Source organism: Diabrotica undecimpunctata, chromosome 9 (assembly GCF_040954645.1).
Source record: "Diabrotica undecimpunctata isolate CICGRU chromosome 9, icDiaUnde3, whole genome shotgun sequence".
Taxonomy (NCBI): Eukaryota; Metazoa; Arthropoda; class Insecta; order Coleoptera; family Chrysomelidae; genus Diabrotica; species Diabrotica undecimpunctata.
Window position 1 is genome coordinate 91783186 of NC_092811.1, and position 19456 is coordinate 91802641.

General features: G+C 32.7%; 1 protein-coding gene across 8 annotated transcripts in view; it reads left to right on the forward strand.

Moving 5' to 3' along the window:
• LOC140450289 (uncharacterized) overlaps window positions 1-19456 on the forward strand; it is a 194271-nt gene that overhangs the window by 101899 nt on the left and 72916 nt on the right. The window contains exon 1 of one of the 8 annotated variants that reach the window (XM_072543820.1): window positions 14843-14933. The exons of the other annotated variants lie outside the window; for them this stretch is intronic. Within the exon in view, the coding sequence (XP_072399921.1) occupies window positions 14875-14933 (59 nt within the window). The 5' untranslated portion in view covers window positions 14843-14874. Of the gene's footprint in view, window positions 1-14842; window positions 14934-19456 lie in introns of those variants that run through there. 8 annotated transcript variants of the gene reach the window in all.

Consider the following 19456-nt stretch of genomic DNA (forward strand, 5'->3'; position numbering starts at 1 on the left):
TCGTGTAACAGTACACTATATACATAACACTTTATCATGCGGTATCGTAGGGACAAATCCCCAATATTTTTCGAAAATCTGGTTTAATATATACTCCCTATTAAATCTTGTTGTCTATTTACGCTCATAACAGAGGTATGCCTGGTATACAGAGGAGTCTAAAACTGCGGAAGGGTTGGGTGTAAGAATATTCAGTAGTGGTAGAAGTGTATTCATAAAATCCTGCATTGGCATTGTGCAAGAGAAACAACGTGAGTGCTTTCGAACTTTCGGCAAATTAATATATACACAGATAGTCACGTGGCTATAAGGGTTCTTAGGAGCCCTAAGGTAGACTCTCAGCCACTGCAATAACTGTCTGAGATCGAGAATCCTTAATCGTAACACTGGGAAAGTATGACGACGAACATGCACTAATAGTGCTTAAGTACTGTGGAAAGTAGGAATCAGCTCAGACTCTTCAGATTCTTTATTGGATATACTACAGTCAAAATACACCTGCCTACAATGAAGAGAACTAAGCTGCAGACTCTTGTCTGAAAGTACCTGAAATCAATTTCTTTGAAAACCAGAGGTTCTCTGTGGATCATTCTTCTTCTTAAAGTGCCGTTTACCTACGGAAGTTGGCAATCATAATTTTTTATTTTTGAACTTGCTGCTCTAAACTAATCAATCGATCTGCATTGATACCAATCACGTAGATTCTTCAACCATGAGTTCTGCCTCGGCCAACAGATCTTCTTCCTTTAATCTTTCCCTGTATTATGAGTCTCAAAATTTCATATTTTCGTCCCCTCATCACGTGACCTACGTATTCCAGTTTTCTGGTTTGTATAGTGGTGATAAGTTTTGTTCCTTTACCAACCCTCTCCAGTACTTCTTTATTTGTAATTCTATCAGTCCATGATATTTTTAATACTCTGCGGTATAACTAGAATTTGAAAGCCTCGATTTTTTTTTAAATTGCATTTTTTAATGTCCAAGTCTCAGCTCCATATAATAATATTGAAAATATATAACACCGAATGGTACGTAGTCTGATCTCCAAATTTAGATTTTTGCACGTTAGGAGTGGCTTCATTCGTATAAATGCTGATCTGGCAATCACTATTCGCCTGTTTCTTTCTGCAGTATGATCATTGGTTTCATTGACCAAAGGTCTCAAGTACTGATATTGTTCTACTTTTTCTATCACGTTACCATTGATTCTCAATAGGTGATGTATGTTTTGTGGTCTTTTTGTAATTAGCATGTATTTCGTTTTTTTTAACGTTTATAGTAATTCCCATCTCAGCACTATTCATACTTCAGCTTTCGATAATATGTTGTAGACCTTCCATACTCGTTGCTATGATCACAGTGTCGTCAGCATATCGTAAGTTGTTAATTAATTTTTCGTTAACGGTAACTCCCGCTTTGTTATTATTGAGCGTGTTTTGGAAAATTTCTTCAGAATAAAATTTAATAAAAGTGGCGATAAAACACATGCCTGTCTAACTACTCTACAGATTGTTCATAAGTATTTATATTAGTTTTTCATGTCTTACTTTATCGATTCTTAGTCAACAAAGCACACGTGTAGATCAACGTTTACATCCCGACATCGCTGAATCAATATGTTGATGGTAAATAGTCCTTATCGAGTACCCATTCCATTTCGAAACCCGAATTGTGTCTCGCTAATAGCCTCCTCTAGCCTTTCGTATATTCCCTTATGTATTACTTTCAAGAGTACTTTTAAAGTATGACTCATGAGGCTCAGTGTCCAATTATTAGAGCACTCTTTTGCTGCTTTTTTTTTAGAGATGGTTATAAATGCTGACTTCAGCCACTCTTGTGGTATTATTCCCGTATCGTACACCGTGTTAAATAAATCTGCCAATATTTCCAAGCTATCCTCTTCCACTAGTTTTAGTTCTACTGGTATTTCATTTAATCCAGCTGCCTTATTGTCTTTAGAGTTTTTAATAGCATATTTGATTTCATCTATCGTAATCTTATGTCTCTTTAAAGGATTTAATTCTTGCATTTTCTGCGTTTCACCTCTATTATCTTGGAAAATTTCTATAACGTACTCCTCCCATCGTTCTAATTTCTCTGGTAAATCTATTAGTAGTTTTTTTTTGTCTTTTATGTGTCCTTGCTGTCTATTTCGACCCATTCCAGTCATTTCTCTTATTTTTTTTCTCATATCATATTTTATCATATCATATTTTGTTTCTAGTTCTTCTATCTATTTACATTGTTTCATTTTTTAAAATAGATTTCCTTAGCTGTTTTGATTTTTTCCCTAATTATTGTATTTCTTTATACAGGATGCTGTGGATCATACAGTATGTCTATATATACGTTGGAGACTTGTGTTTCACAAGCGTTTGTAGACTTTGAAATTTTTCGGACATTGCACGAGCACCATCGGTGCATATTTCGACGCAATTCTTCCATTCCATTTTTGCTTCGTTTATATAATCATTTAAGATAGCAAATAATGCGAGCGATGTTGCTTTCAGTTCTATTGATTTGGAGAAAAGTAGTTCTTCTACTACTGATATGCCATCATAAAATCGAACGTAGCTGAATCGAAAAGAGTTTGTTCCCGAAAAAGCGCAACTTCCCGAGTAGCTGATCCTGTACATCTTCAGCTTTATCCTTGATTCGACGGGCAACAGTATCATGTAATACAGGTATATACTCAAATTTTTTGACAAAGTTATCTCCTAATCTAACCTAACCAAACATAGTTTATACAATTTCAATTACAACTGACAAAATGAGCTCTTCACCAATAGTGTGAGGTTTTTTATTTCTGGGTATTTGATATGAGACTTTATAAGAGGCAAGTAAAGCTGTTTCATTCACAGTCAAAAATTTTTTTTTAATGATTTTTGCTTCTTATGTGATTTTAATTTCAACTGGAAGAATTCTCGGGGTTTATTAATGTGCTCACTATGAAGCGTTTCCAAATCTTCTTCTTCAAGTGCCATCTCGGCGGCGGAGGTCGGCAATCATCATAGCTATTCGGACTTTTGAGACGGCTGCTCTGAAAAGTTCATTTGATGTACATCCGTACCACTCTCTCAGGTTACGCAGCCATGACATTCTACGCCTCCCTATGCTTCTCTTTCCTTGTATCTTTCCCTGCATAATCAGTTGGAGCAAGATGTATTTCTCTCCACGTGTAATATGTCCAAGATATTCTAATTTTCTTGTTTTTATTGTATTTAAAATTTCAATTTCTTTGTTCATCCTTACCAGAACCTCTTTGTTTGTGACGTGTTCTGTTCATGATATTTTCAGAATTCTTCTGTACACCCACAGCTCGAATGATTCCAGTTTTTTCATTGATGTCGCATTCAAGGTCCAAGATTCCATTCCATAAAATAAAGTCGAAAAAAACATAGCATCTCGCCAACCTAACTCTTAGTTCCAGTTTTAAATCCCTGGTACATAGCACTCTTCTTATTTTGTTGAAATTTGCTCTAGCCTTTTCTATTCTTATTTTGATTTCCTGATTGTAATCATTTGTGGAGTTAATCATTGTTCCCAGGTATGTATATTTTTCCACTTGTTCGACGTTGGTTCCGTTTATTAGAAGCTTCCCGTTATTTCTTTGAGTTTTCGATATTCTCATAAATTTCGTCTTCTTGACATTCATTGTTAGACCATACTCTTTTCCATACTCTGCTATTCTGGTCACCAGTCTCTAAAGATCTTTAGACGTTTCCAAATGTCTTTACCTAAATAAAATTCCAAGATCATCCATCATTTAGTAAAGTACCTTTAAATTTTGTATAGAATTTAAAATTAAACCTAATGTAACGAAAAACTAAGGGTGACTATTCGGGGAGTACGGTCATTTTGTGCTTACTCAAGATACGTTATTATTGCATACATATATTGTTATTGTACGACTGGAGGCACGGTGAAAATAATTATGGAAAATTGGGTAGCAAGTGGAAAAAGGTTGAGAAACGCTGCTCTAAATGGATATAAAATAGTTTATTAGTTAAAACAGTTTCTTAACAACAATAACAAATTCTTCAAATATTGAGAGATTTTGTTATTAACTTTCTCAGCTCAGGGGACCGTTTAATTCAAAGCTTTTATCTCCAATCTAAAATAGTAGCAAATTCTTGAAATGTACTATAATTACCAATCTACCTCCAAAGATTTTAAACAAGAAGAAGACAAAAAGTTTTTGAACAAAATTTTTAAAGATCGTTTTAAAAATTTGTAACTAACTTTACCTATTTGGAATTTTAACAATTTTTTAGTATAACTGTATAAAAGTAAATAGAAAAGTGGCACAGAAAAGGAGATGTAAAAATATTTTTTTTTTCATTAAAAATACATTTTATTGCTTGTCACACTTTCTTTATTTATTTTGTAGTATTTTAATGTCTTAATAATTGACATAGGTCATTAAATTTAAGATTTTCATAGTAAAGATATAGCCTTTCATGTAATAATGTTCACGAAATAGCAACAAAAGTTAATTAAAAGAAATCAGATCTATAGAAATAGATACTTCCTCTGCAATAATGGATCTTACATTAAGATATTAAAATTTACCTCTAGATAATAACATAAATTCTTTCTGTTATAATTTGAAGCTCTCCGGGGAGTTAAAGGATCCTACTTTTATTACTATAATTATTTAATAACTGTAATAACGATGCATATTTCACCGTCACTTTTAAGCAGTAAAAGTAATGAAAAAATTTCTATTAATTATTGTAATTTGTGAGGTTGTTCCAAACGATATTGTTTGATCACGAACCAATTTGAAGTGATTGTTTTATTACCCCCATTCTCTATAAATGTTTTCTAAATTTTAGATAGAAAATTAATACAATTGTACAATTTTGGGAATTGTATCATAAACTCCTGGACAAAATTAACACACAACTTTAATTAATCTAAATATTTACAATATGAAAACAAAATAAAACTAAGTTACATTGAAATAATAATAAACTTCTTCTTCTTCTTCCTTCTTCCTATGCCGTCCCCATTAAAGGAGGTTGGTGACCCCTTTTTTAAAAGCTTCTCTGTCTTTTGCAACGTAGAATAATTCGTCTACAGTCATGTTTGTCCAGTCTCGAATATTTCGCAGCCATGACTTCCTCTTTCTACCTATTCCCTTTTTGCCATCGACTCTACCCTGCATGATGACCTGCAGAAGACTATATTTATCATTTCTCAGTATGTGTCCAAGGTATGCAGTCTTGCGTACTTTTATTGTTCTCAACAATTTTTTATCTCGACCCATCCTTCTCAGCACTTCCTCATTGGTGACCCTGGCAGTCCATGGAATTCTCAACATTCTCCGGTATATCCAAAGTTCAAAGGCTTCAAGCTTCTTAACTATTTGCGCTTTTAATGTCCATGTTTCTACCCCGTACAATAGTTGCAACCAGACGTAACATTCAACCAACCTCAGTCTCAGCGCAGTATTCAGATTTTTGTCACAAAACAATTACTTGAATTTTAAGAACGCTGCCCTTGCCATTTCTATTCGTACCCTGATCTCTTGGTCTGGATCTAATTCTGTGTTGATGTTAGCTCCCAGATATTTATATTTTGTCACTCTCTCTATTTGCTGTCCACCAAGAGTTAGTTGTTCATTATTTATTGGACTCCTTGATACTATCATAAATTTGGTCTTATCTGTGTTGATGTCAAGTCCCATTTGAATGCATTCACTATTTATTGCATCTAGTAAAGTTTGTAGTTCTTCTATACTCTCAGCCATAATTACCGTGTCATCTGCAAATCTCATGGTGTTTATGATTTCTCCATCAATTCTTATTCCCTCTTTTCTTTCCCATAAGGCTTTTCTGAATATGACTTGTGAGTACACGTTGAAAAGCGTCGGAGACAAGACGCACCCTTGCCTAACCCCTCTCGCAATCGGTATATTATTTGTTTCTATATCGTTCACCTTTACTACTGCTTTCTGGTTCCAGTATATAGCCTTAATAAACTCAATGTTTTTTTGTCTAAATTGATGTTTTTTGATTCATCTATTAACTTCATATGCTGCACTCGGTCAAAGGCCTTCCTAAAGTCTATGAAGCATACATATGCACTTTTGTTATATTCCCGACATTTCTGCAAGAAACAAACCTCAGCAACAACGCAAATAATGCCTCTCTTGTACCCATGCCTCCTCTGAAGCCAAACTGAGTTTCATCTATCTGCTCCTCACATTTCTTATAAATTCTGTTTTAAACAATTTTCAAGAGAATCTTTAAAGGGTGGCACATTAGGCTTATCAATATATAGTCATTACATGATTTGGGATTGTTGTCTTTTGGTAGAGGTAAAAATATCAATTTAAGCCATTCTTCCGGGATGTTGCCCTCTACATATATGTGGTTGAGAATTCGGGTGAGTCTCTTTATATTACCGTCATCTAAGGCTTTTAACAGTTCAACTGGACCCGGTGCTTTTCCTTGTTTTGCATTCTGTAGGGCATTCTTTATTTCTGAGGGTAAAATTTGTAGGTATTGTTCTTCTTCACCTATATCTTGTTCATTTTCCCTCTCGTCATGGAACAGATGGATTATATATTGTTCCCATACTTTCTTTATTTTGCTCTCTTCAGTAAGTATTCCTCCATTATTATCTCTTGTTATGAGTGTTCTTCTTTGTCTGGTGTTGCCTGTAAGTTCTTTCATTTTTTTATGTAAGTTTGAGGTGTCGTGTTTGTTGCTGAGTTTTTCCAATTCCGGGCATTCTTTGTTCATCCATTCCTTCTTAGCCTTTCTGATTTCATATTTGATTTTATTCTTGATGGTTTTATATTTATTTTCATCTTTATTTTTGTATTTTCTTTTTTTAGTTATTAGCTCAACTATTTCCGGTGTCATCCAGTCTTTTTTAGTGGTTTTCTCTTCTTCGCCTAAGACCTCCTTTCCTGCTTTATGTATGGCTTTTTTCATATCTGTCCATTCAACGCTTCCTACAGTTAATTTATTTATCTCTGCGTTTAGTTGCTGTTGGCAGTTGTCGTCTTTTAGGTTTTTGATGTTTATTTTGGTGGTTTTAACTTTTTTCTCCGGTTTTCTGAGTTTAATGTTGACGTTTGCTAGTAATAGAATATGGTCCGTATCTGCATCTGCGCTTGGATAGGTTTTTGCACTTTGTACTCACCTAATAATAAACACCTACAAATAAGTCCAACATGACTTTATCATGACCTTAATTTGCCTTATTGTTTCTTTAAAAATTTGTTTTTGCCGGAAATGCGTAAATAAGCTAGCATAACTCCAAATCGCAAAAAGAAAAAAATCAGTAAAGTAACACAATAAAATGCATCTGGGTCAACACTAATACCGTGTAGGCCCTCATCTACTTCTTATGACTGTATTTATGCGTCGAGGTATGCTTGACATCAAATGTTAAACAAAAGCTTGCAGAATATTCTCCAATTCTTCAATAACGGTCTCAATGAGTTGGTTGTGAGTGGCAATAGGGGTCTACGACTTCGAATCTTTTTTTTGAGATAGTCCCATAGATACTGTATAGGATTCATGTCCGGACTGTTAGGTAGCAACTTTAATAATGGAATATCAATATCATTTAGGTAACCAATAACCTGTCGAGCCACATGAGGACGAGCGTTGCCTTGCATGAATAAAAAACCCACGACAAGATTAGGTATTGCAGGAGAATATCAATGTCTTGTTTTTAGTGTATTTGTGTTGCAAATGACACTCATTTTTTTTCAGAATTTTTCAAAGATCCTCACAATTGTGTGCTTTGGTGTCATAAAAAACACCACAAAAATATTGTTAGATAGTCACAATTGTATACTCTGGGACTTAAAATCTTCTGAGTAAAAATAAGTGTTATAAAGACGATATTTTATTCAAAAATGTTGACAGCAGATTTATTGAATAACTTAACACATAATTCAAACATATATACAGATAACGACATTGTTTTGTTGACCATAGGAATTAAGATTTATTGCAATCCCATCTCTAGAGTATATTTATTATAATGCTCTAAAACAAATTTTTTGGTTATTTTTTAGTCTTTATAGCAATACAAATAAATAAGTAAGTAAATAAGTAATATGCTTTATTGTCACTGAAAATTGTACAAATTTTATGGACAAAGCTTATAACAATAAGACAAAAAAGAAGAAAAAAAATCAGAATAAGAATCAGAATAAGAAATAAAAAAAAACAATAAAATTCTTCAAAACTTAAACATAAAAAATACTACCTAATTAAGAACCTACAAACTTCGTAAAATGTACCTAACAAACAATAAATATTAGGAAAGCAGATTAATGAATTAAGGGCTCAAATATTCCACCTCCTTGTGCTAAACAGTAACCAAATCTGTCATACAGATTTCTTCTCATATTTTGGAGTAGGACTGGTGTAATGCTTGCAGAGAAATGAAGTATTTTTGCCCTTAATTCGACTAGGTTTGTGGCCCTTTCAAACTGATGCCTATAAATGTTTTCTTTGAGAAAACCCCAAAAAAAAAAGAAATCGCTAGGCGCTAAGCCACAGGATCTAGCGGGCCATTTAATTGTACCACGTGTAATTATCAGTCGATCAGGAAACGTTTGATTGAGAAAGTCAATAGTTGCTCTAGAGTTGTGAGCTGAACACCCATCTTGTTGGAAATCAACCTCCTGAAAATCAACGAGAAGGCATCGAACTGCCGGAATGATCTCATTCTGTAAAAGTTGTAAATATTTGAGCCCGTTTAGATTTGAGGCAACTGCAATTGCCATTGTGTTGTATGGTCAATAAAACAATGTCGTGATCTGTATACTTATTATATATTGTATATCAAAATGTTTCGTTAAGATCTCAATAATATATAATTTTAAGTTAAAAATGGACAAAATAACAATAGAAAATCCCTTTTTGTTATTTAATAGACAATGAGACTTGCAGTTCCTAATTGTACAAAATTTGCCAATATAAAAGTGAAAAGTCTTTCTTGTTATCTCTATTTCCCATCGCTAATCTGAAGGTCAGTTGAAAGAAGAAGCTATGGTCAGTTGCTTTCATGAAGTCCTCGTAGACACACCGACTCAGGACTAGCAACTTCAACGTGGAGTCATATGTCGCCATGTTACCTAATCCAACGGTAACTTTCTTCTTCTTCTTAAAGTGCCTATCCGTTCCGGATGTTGGCGATCATCACGGCTATCTTTACTTTATTTATTGCAGCGCGGAACAGTTCAGTGGTAGTCGTGTTATACCACTTTCGTAAATTTTGAAGCCAGGAAATGCGTCTTCTTCCCGGTCCTCTCTTACCATTTACTTTCCCTTGGAGAATCAGCTGGAGAAGGCCGTAACGTTCTTGATTTCTCATTACATGTCCTAGATATTCCAACTTTTTAGTTTTGACGGTCATGAGAATTTCACATTCTTTCCCCATTCTACGCAGGACCTCCACATTAGTAACTCTGTCAACCCAGGATATACGTAAGATGCGCCTATAACACCACATTTTGAAAGCTTCGAGCCGATTCATAGATGCAACAGTCAGTGTCCATGCTTCCATTCCGTAGAGCAGAACTGTGAATATGTAGCAGTTCAATAGACGGCATTTTGTTTTTAATGATATGTCTCGACTGTTGAAAATGGTTCTCATTCTAACGAATGCTGCTTTTGCTTTTATTATTCGCTGTTTAATTTCTGTTCAGTGGTCCCATTGGCTATTTAAATTGGTGCCTAGATATGTATATTGCTCGACTCTTTCGATATTCTGTTGGTTGATTGTAAGATGAGCGTTTAGTATTGGTTTTTTACTAATTGTCATAAATTTGGTTTTCTTTATGTTAAGAGCTAGTCCGTATCTGTTGCTGACTTCTGTTATGCGATTTGTTAATATCTGTAAGTCATTCAGATTATCGGCAAAAACTATAGTGTCATCTGCATATCTAATGTTATTCAACCATTCACCGTTTATTAGTATTCCTTTCGCACAACCGTCTAAAGCTTCCTTAAATACCCATTCAGAATAACTGTTGAACAACAATGGAGACAAAATACAGCCCTGTCGTACTCCACGTTCTATTGCAATTTTATCAGTTAACTGGTCTTCTATTTTGATTTTGGCCGTTTGATTGTAGTAAATGTTTCTGATAATTCAAAGATCTCTGTTGTCAATTCCAATTTCTTGCACTTTAACATCTTAATATTTTATAAGAAATACTGTCAACCAAATGTAACTAATTATTTGTTAAAGGGTTTTTACCCATATATTTAGTGGCTACATTCATGTACTCCTAGACACTGATGATGGAATGATGGATTCCGAAAACGTTTTGTCTAACATAGCAAGTTTGGGTTTTAAATATATACCTTTTACAAAGGATTTTAATTAATTTTTTATTTTTTGTTTTCATCTTCAACGTGGAAGTTTGTGCGGAGTGTAAAAAACGAGTTCTAGACATCACATTTGATTGCCAGTAGATACGTATTCTTGGATAGTTGGAGCCTCCAATACCTGCATGTATTCGAAAATTTTTTTTAATTTCCTTAGAAGTTACATGTGGTTTTAATAGATTACCATTTTTATGTACTTAATATTGATTTGTACGTACAGCGGCCAAATCAAAAAATGTTTGTGGTAAATATTTATCAAAATATTAAAATGTCGATAATATTTCTCCAATAGCCTTAATTCCTTCATAATTCTAAATAAATTATAATTTTTAACTGACACGATAAAGATTTATCGATAAAGTATTACTCACTTATTCTCAATTAGTAAGTAGTAAAATGTATCATCGCAAATAAATAAAGCGGCATCTGTATGAAGTAAATTTGAAAATAATTATGTTACTTTTGAATATAATAGGCTGAAAACTATCAGCATAGTAATAATTTCTACCGAATTGGAATGATCTTATCATCAATTGAAGTGTTTTATCAAAAATTTTAGGAATCTAAAATTAGATTTGTTCTGATAATCTCATTTTTTACCATAATAAAATGTTTATGATAATTTTTTGTTTAATTAATTTTACGGATTTTGTCCGACGAATGAAATCACACTCAAAGTATATTTAGAGCTATATCTCTGTGAGATACAGGCAAGTTAGAGTTTTTAATACGGACGTATGTTTTCCAGGCAACTGAGTCTGATTTCACTGGTAAACAGAAAATATTCAATACGGAAGGATTTACTTAATTCTCATTCCTAGTAATCGTCATTTAAGGCTAGTTTTTAAAAAATTTTAGTTTAATTTAAATAGCGGTATTGTATGTTGTGTACTATTGTCCATCGATACGTTTATCAGTACGCATAAGGTCAATTATAATTATTATGATGTATTTTTTTAGATTTCAAACCACAGTTTGTTTATTTACAGTTACAAAAAGTGTATAACCGCCAAAGCTTTAAAGAGGTTATGAATAACAAGGTCATAACTCGACTAAACAAGTATTCAAAATGCATAAATTGCATATTTTATGCAAATATATGGGGCTTTTGCATGTTTATACAAAAATTGGATAAAATGCATAAATATATATATATATATATATATATATTTATAATTACGTGGGGTATGAATAGAATTGCATCGTCAATCGGGCTTGTTTAATTTGTTAAATATTTTGATTTTAAAATACCGAAAATTACTTAAACTTAAACCTTACAAAGAGCTATCTATGGATATGGACAAAGTTTATTGTTCAATTTGTAGCAAAAATTTAAGTACTAAATATTTAATACTTTATTATGTTTGAGATGTTATGTACAATATTTTAATGATTAATTACCGTTGATAAAAACGAGAACAATATAATTATATTTTAATATAATATCTATATCTATTTATGTATATTTTATTATAAAATAAATACTTAAATTGAATTTCTTCTATTGGTGCCTTTAGTTTGAGATTATAATGAAATCGGTTCTAAGTGTAGTTATTTATATTAAAAAATCTATTCGTTTAAAAGTCTTTTCGGATAAGTTCGAAAGAAGGAAACCAACAGAATCCTTTAAATTTTAATGAAAACTTGTACCGTGCATTAATCTCTTCAAATATACCGCTTTAAAAATTATCCAATGAAAACTTAACTTAAAAAAAAAATGTTGTAAATTAAATGCTCCAAATGAACAGACCCTAAAGAGAAACTATGTCAACTGTATATCGCTCATGTAATGATTGGCGTTCTAAGCGATCAGATCTTACCAATATCCTATTGAATATCATGCAAACAATTAGAAAAAGCCAACTCTGCAACAACATCACGTTTCGTACAAGAAGAAATATCAACTAAAATAAATGGAGGCACAAAAACAAAAAAGGGATGTTCAAACAATTTGTGACGACGTTTGTATGTATACGCCATGAATTTTCTTCAAATTTTATTTGTAAAAACCAGATCTGTTGAGATTAACAACAGTAAACAGCTTCCTCGATATGTCGACTGATGTGAAAATAGTTTGCTCAGTTAACTGAAAAATTATTCAAAATTTTATGAATACTGATAATCGCAAATACTGAATGGCGAATTAACATCGTTGACAATAAAGGATAACGAATAAGACTGGCGAAGGCTACAATATATAAAATATACATACAAGGCAATCATTCCCAAACTTTTGAAACTATTTTCGGCTAAAACAGGTAAATCTGTGTCGGTCTGAGACTGTAAGCCCGAGCTCGCTGCCACTCAACACAGAACAGACTGTATTAGGAAGTTCTCATCTCCGATACGGCACGTCCCCATGGCTAATAGGACCTAAACTATATTCAACCCCAACCTAGTAACATTTCAATTTTCGTAAATTTAAAACCTTTAACGAAACTGTACTTTTCCTTTAACCCCATGTCAACAAAAAATTTTTTTATCGCTCTGAATACATATAATTGTTAATATATTCTAATGAACACGTGTACGTTTCTCTTACTCAATATAAATTATTGCTTTTGATCATATTATGGTCAAGACAGGACAAAATACCAACTTAATACACGTTACTTGTTTAGTACATGGAATAAACAGAGTTGTGGAAAAAATTAGAAGAACGTGTTCTTTTTTAAACACCCTGATATCAAGCATAAAAATGGTATTCCCCAAATCTTCTACATATAAGAATTCAACTTTATAAAGAAATGGTTCCACATATTTCAGTTTCACCAGAACACGTTCTAACACGATGGGGAACATGGTTGGAAGCCGCTTTTTACTATTCAGACTTTGTAGACTCGGATTTCGTAGATTTTAAAAGATAATTGACGCTTTAACGGATGAAAATTCCGAATCTCTGAAACAAATCACACACAACAAAAAACACAGCTATCCGTACCTTATTGGCGGCTGCTCTAAAAAGATCTACTGAGCTGCAACTATACCACTCTCTTAGGTTTCTCAGCCAGGAAATTCTTCGTCTTCCTATGGATCTTTTACCCTTGATTTTACCTTGCATTATGAGCCTTAATATCTCATATTTCGCACCTCTGGTCATCATCATCATCAATCAGCCCTTAGTTGTCCATTGTTGAACATAGGCCTTCTCTAGACTTTTCCATCTGCTTCTGTTCTGCGCCCCTGCTATCCAATTGGTCACGATTCTTTTGAGGTCGTCGGTCCATCGCGTTGGGGGTCTTCCTCGGCTTCGCTTGTCAGCCCGTGGTCTCCACTCAAGCAAATTTTTTGTCCAAGTGTCGTCTTTCATTCTTGCAACATGCCCTGCCCATCTCCATTTTTGCCTTTGCATTAATATGTTAGATAATGTCTTCCACTCCGGTTCGTCTACGAACTTCCTCGTTTCTTATTCTATTTCTTAAGCTTATTCCAAGCATTGATCTCTCCATCTTTCGTTGTGTCCTTCTCAATTTTTCGGCTGATGTTTTTGTGAGAGTTAAGGTTTCTGCTCCGTATGTATTTACCTCTGGTGATGTGGCCTAAATATTCCAGCTTTCTTGTTTTGATGTGCTTTATGACCTCGCAATCCTTTTGTAGCCTTCTTAACACTTCTGCGTTTGTAACTCGTTGGGTCCATGGTATTTTCAAAATCCTTCTAGCTCCACACCACAGCACCACACCACATCTCAAATGATTCCAACTTCTTTATATTATCAACTTTTAGTGTCCAGCCTTCCATTCCATACAACAACGTCGAGAACACGTAGCATCTTAAGGCTCTTATCCCCAGATTCAGAGGAAGGTCTCGATTGACAAACATTGTTTTCATTTTTATAAATGCTTGTCTTGCAATTTCAATGCGTGTCCTTATTTCTCTACCATACCATTATTAAAATGTAAAATGTTTTCATTGGCAGTATGCATATTTTCTAAAAGAAATGCATATTTAATGCACACTTTTTAGAAGAAATGCATATTTAATGCATATTTTTCTGTAAATTATTGCATACCTATGAGCATATTTTTTACTTTTTTTAAGTCTGGTTATAATCTTTTCAACAAGTTTTTCGGTTATACACACTTTTTAACACAATTCTTAAATAAACTTTTTTTGAAAACGATTTCCGGAGCTGAAATCGAAACGTCAAATTTGTAGTTAAAAATGTAATCTTCATTACAGTCAGTTGGGGCTTAATCCCATATAAACCCAATATTTAAATTATAATTAAAACATTCTTTCAAATTTGTAAGGTGTAGTTTTTAGGCAAAGGGGGCAAAAATTCTTACAGCGGTCCTATAGGTGCCGCCTCTGTTGTAAAAACTCAAATCTTGAAATAGTAAGGAGGCGTATCATAAATCTGAATTTTTATTAAATTAATGCAATAAATTTGATCATATTGTATTAATTGTATCAAATATGAAATATATAATTATGAAATAAAAATAATTTTATTTTGCAATTGGTAACAATCCATTATTAAGGATAGCAGAAGCATTAAATACAATGATTAGTTCACATCACGTGTTTTGTTTCTGTTTTTTTATTATAAGTGTAAATTGTCTGTAAGTTAATTTATTTATATAAAATAATGATTAAGCAAATTATTATTTTTTCAAATAGTTTTGGGAAATAAACCACGTATTTATCATTAAAATTTTTACTTCCAGATGGTAGAATTTAAGATGGACTCAATATTTTTGACATGCATTCTTGGAACGACTTTATTGGAGGATGATAGTTCATTAGACTACATAAAATTATCTTGACATAATTCCTGTCAGACTAGTAATTATCAAATTCGTATGATTTTTATTTTTATTTATACCACATCTTTTTCTTCTTTTTTGTAACTATTTTCTTGCCTTGACATTTGGATAGTCAAAATGGTGCCCAGTTTTAAATGGTAGTCAACTGACGTATACATATTTTTCTTTTTTGTACCTATTTTGTTTGCATGTTTTGCGAGACATGGCATTACATTTTACTTTTAATATTCACTTGCATTAACCTTTTGCCATTTGTTTTAAACGTTTTAATGTTTGGTATTTCTTTCCTAAGGAAGCTGTAGCTTTCTACGTGGATATTGTTAGTTGTTGCTTTGGAAACCATCAGGGTCTTCTAACTCTAATGTCACAAATTGGTCGCATTGCTCCTGTAGTGATCTTTTCCCAAGTTAACATGCTTCTTTTCTAACTTTCTAACTGCACCGAACTGAAGACGACCAATAGTCAGAAATACTATTTTGTATTCGATATACCACTTTTGTTTTCTTGTTTTGCGAAACAATCCATTACATTTTACTTTTAATTATATATATATATATATATATATATATATATATATATATATATATATATATATATATATAGTTTGTTGACTTTAAAAATTATATTTTTGTAAATGAAAATGTCTCATACAAAATTGATTTTAAAATGTGTGTTATATTCTTATGAGATATTAAACAAACTTGCCACAAAGATATTAGCAAATAATTCATAAATCGGGAACAATATATCGCTAAGAATAGAATAAGCAATGTATATTATAATGATCACTTTATACTTCTACAGTGTTAGGTTTAAGGTTTCATGTGGATTATATCCAACTTATATGTCATGACTCCACCAGTTTGTAACTGATACTTCAATTTTCTTGAATCATGTGAGAAAGTAATAACATTGTAATTCCCATATTGCACGATATCGATATTTAAAAAAGTGACCTGCGGCTAGTTCGTCCTGTTACAAGAGAAGTACGATATTTAATAATTAAAAAAAAATGAAGTCATGAAATAAAATGTTTCAAAATACCTGACTCGCAATAAAAGTGAAAGCAATTAAGGAAAAATGAGCCAAAATGTTTAGTTGACAAATAAACGAAAAGGACTTGTGTGTGTCATTTTATGATAATGGGAGATATAAGACAAATTAAGGAAAATATATATAGCCAGAATAGTCTCCAAACCTTTATGTGTTATATTGTTACACAGGATGGGCTTTTTTTTTAATTAAAACACTTATACCACATCAACCACGCAGGGTTATTAGTGGGATGACAAACACAATAGTTTTAATATGATTATGTACATAATGGTATAATACAATTTTATAACTCTTAAATAATTTAATACATTTAAATTTTTATCTGTCATGATGGATTTGAGGTCGTCTAGAATTCTATACATTCTTCTTTGATTTTGAAAACATGGGCAGTCAAGCAGGAAGTATTTCACTGTCGATGAAGTGAAGCAGTTATTGCAAAGTGGCGGTGGATCTTTACTGAATAAAAATTTGTGTGTGACAGCAGTATGACCAATTCTTAAACGGTTTATAATTACTTGATCTCCTCTACTTGTGGGGTTATTCAAAGAGCTGTTCACCTTTGGGCTTATTGGGTTTAATTTGGTTACTGAATTTTCCCACTAATTTTGCCAAATAATATTGCAATGATCTTTAGTCAGATGTTTCATGTCACAATAAGGATATTTTGTAATTTTTGTAATATCTTCTAAGTTGATACGGCTTGTAGTTGCTAGTTGATCTGCTTTTTCATTTCCCCAGATTCCAGTGTGCGATGGTACCCAAATGGACTCACACAAGCAACACATTCATGATTTGAAAGCTATGTTCTTTCCCATGGAATGAAGTGTTTCTAATTCATTTTCTATTGCTTGTATAATGGGATTTGTTGTAAAAATTTGCTTTAATTTCAATAACGCATTAAGTGAATCTGTAATGATGACGCACTTCATCGTGTTACTCGTTTTTAAAAAAGTTAAGGCTTTTAATATAGCTGTGGTCTCGCCTGTGAGTATACTACAATTTGTAGGTAAGTGTATGATGCCGTAGGAGTTTTCTTCGTCAGGATAGTAAGCCGCAGCATGTCCATCTGGGGTTTTAGAGGCGTTGGTAACGATTTGTAAGTAGTTGGGGTAACGGGATATGATTTCTGCAAAAAGATGTTTAATTATCGAGAAGTTTGTATATGATTTGGGATATTTTCTTAGTGTTAGGTCAATGGTCAGTAGGCGGGTTGTCCATGGAGGAGAGATTGCATTTGTATATAGCAATGGACTAAGTTGATCCATGTTAAAATTTATGACTTTTATTCTTTCTATTAGAGGAATACAGTTTGTTGTCTTTTTAAAAGAGAGGATGCCAGGGTGGAAAATTTAAGAGAAAAGAGAATGTTGTTTTTGAATTGAAATTTTGGTAATATAGTTTAGTAATAATTGTTGTCGTCGTATGTTTAGAGGTGGTTCTTTAGCTAGAACTTGTAAACTACTAGTGGGACTAGTTCTAAATGCACCAAGTGCCAATCTCAAAGCTGTAGATTGAATATTGTTAAGTTTTTTAAGGTAGTTTTGCTTGCGGTGTTATAACAAATGCAACCGTAATCTAGTTTACTCCTAATGAGTGATTTATATTTATTAATACTTTAGTATCTGCGCCCCAAACTTTATTAGACATAATTTTGAGTATATTTAAGCTAGATTGACAGGAATGTTGTAGATTATTGATATGCAAGTTCCAATTTAAGGTTCTGGTAAAAGTTAAACCTAGAAAATTAACTTCTTCTGATTGTTTTAATGCTAAATTATTTAAAGTTAGGTAAGTTGAATACCGAGATCTGTTTTTATTAAAAATGATGTAATGTGGAGAAGTTAAACCCAGTTTTTAACGTCCAATTTTCAATTCAAGTTAAAAATTTTGTAAAATTTTAATAGCCAATTCTATATTGTTTGATTTAGTATAAACGACGATGTCGTCTGCATAAAGACTTGCTTTAATTAGTGCTCTAATTTCATGAATAACACTATTGATAGAAATTAAAATTAATGTTGGACTTATTATGGAACCTTGAGGGATTCCATTATCTAATGTTCTTGCTGAGGTTTTAAGGCCATTTATCCTAATTTCTATTGATCGATTATTTAATAAATTGTTTACAAATGCTAGTATATTACCTTGAATCCCTTTATCGCTTAGATTTTTTAAAATGCAGTGTCTCCAGGTTCTTTCAAAAGCTTGGCTTATGTCAAAAAAAATAGCAATCAATTTTTGGTTGTTTGCAAAAGCTTCATTAATTGAGGTTTGTAAAGTAACATGGTTATCTGACGTCGATCTACCTCTTCGAAAGCTATTTTGATATGGGAAAAGGAGATTATTATTTTCCAGGTGCCATACTAGACGAAGATTTAAAATTTTTTCTAAGATTTTACACAGATAAGCGAGATGGGGCGGTAAGAAGTAGGCTTATCTTTAGGTTTATTTGGCTTGATGATGGGAATTATTACTGCCTGGGACCAAAGATCAGGAAATTTATGTTTTAGAAAACAAATATTAGATAAATCTAGTAAAACTAGTATAGCTGTAAATGGCAAGTTTTTTATAAATATTGGTGGTATGTCATCTGGTCCAACCGAGGCCTTTTTTAAATCAGAAATAGCAAATTCTAATTCTTGAGGAGTTATAGCAATGTTTAAAGGATCATTGGTATCGTTTATTGTGATAATAGAGGATTCTATAGTTTCCTTGTGTGATAACATTTCCTGAGGTATATCATTATTGCTAGAATTTTGTTGATAAATATCAGCAAATGTTTCTGCAATAGCTTTGTTACAAGTAGTTAGTGTTTGACCAAGAGTTAATGAGTTTATTTGTCTAAAAGAGTTGGAACCTTTGAGTTTACGAATTTTGGACCAGATGACAGCTGAAGGGGTCGATGAATTTATAGAAGAGACGTAATTTTCCCATGTATTTCTTTTACTTTTTTTTATGAGGTATCTCGATCGTGCTCTGAGTTTTTTTAAAATTAAGTAAATTTTCTTCCGTATTATGCTTTTTAAGTTTATTAAACGCACGTTTTGTTATAGATCGAGCTAGTGCGATTTCGCTGATCCACCAAGGCACTGGTTGTCTATTACAGAGTTTAGTTTTACCGATATTAGTTAATGTTCTGTTCTGTTATAATATTATTTAAGGACCTAATGTCAGAGTTTATGTCACTGCTTAATTGAAAATTTTCAATTTTCAGTTTTATGACTTCCCCATGCCGGATGATGGCAATTCATATCACCTAAAAT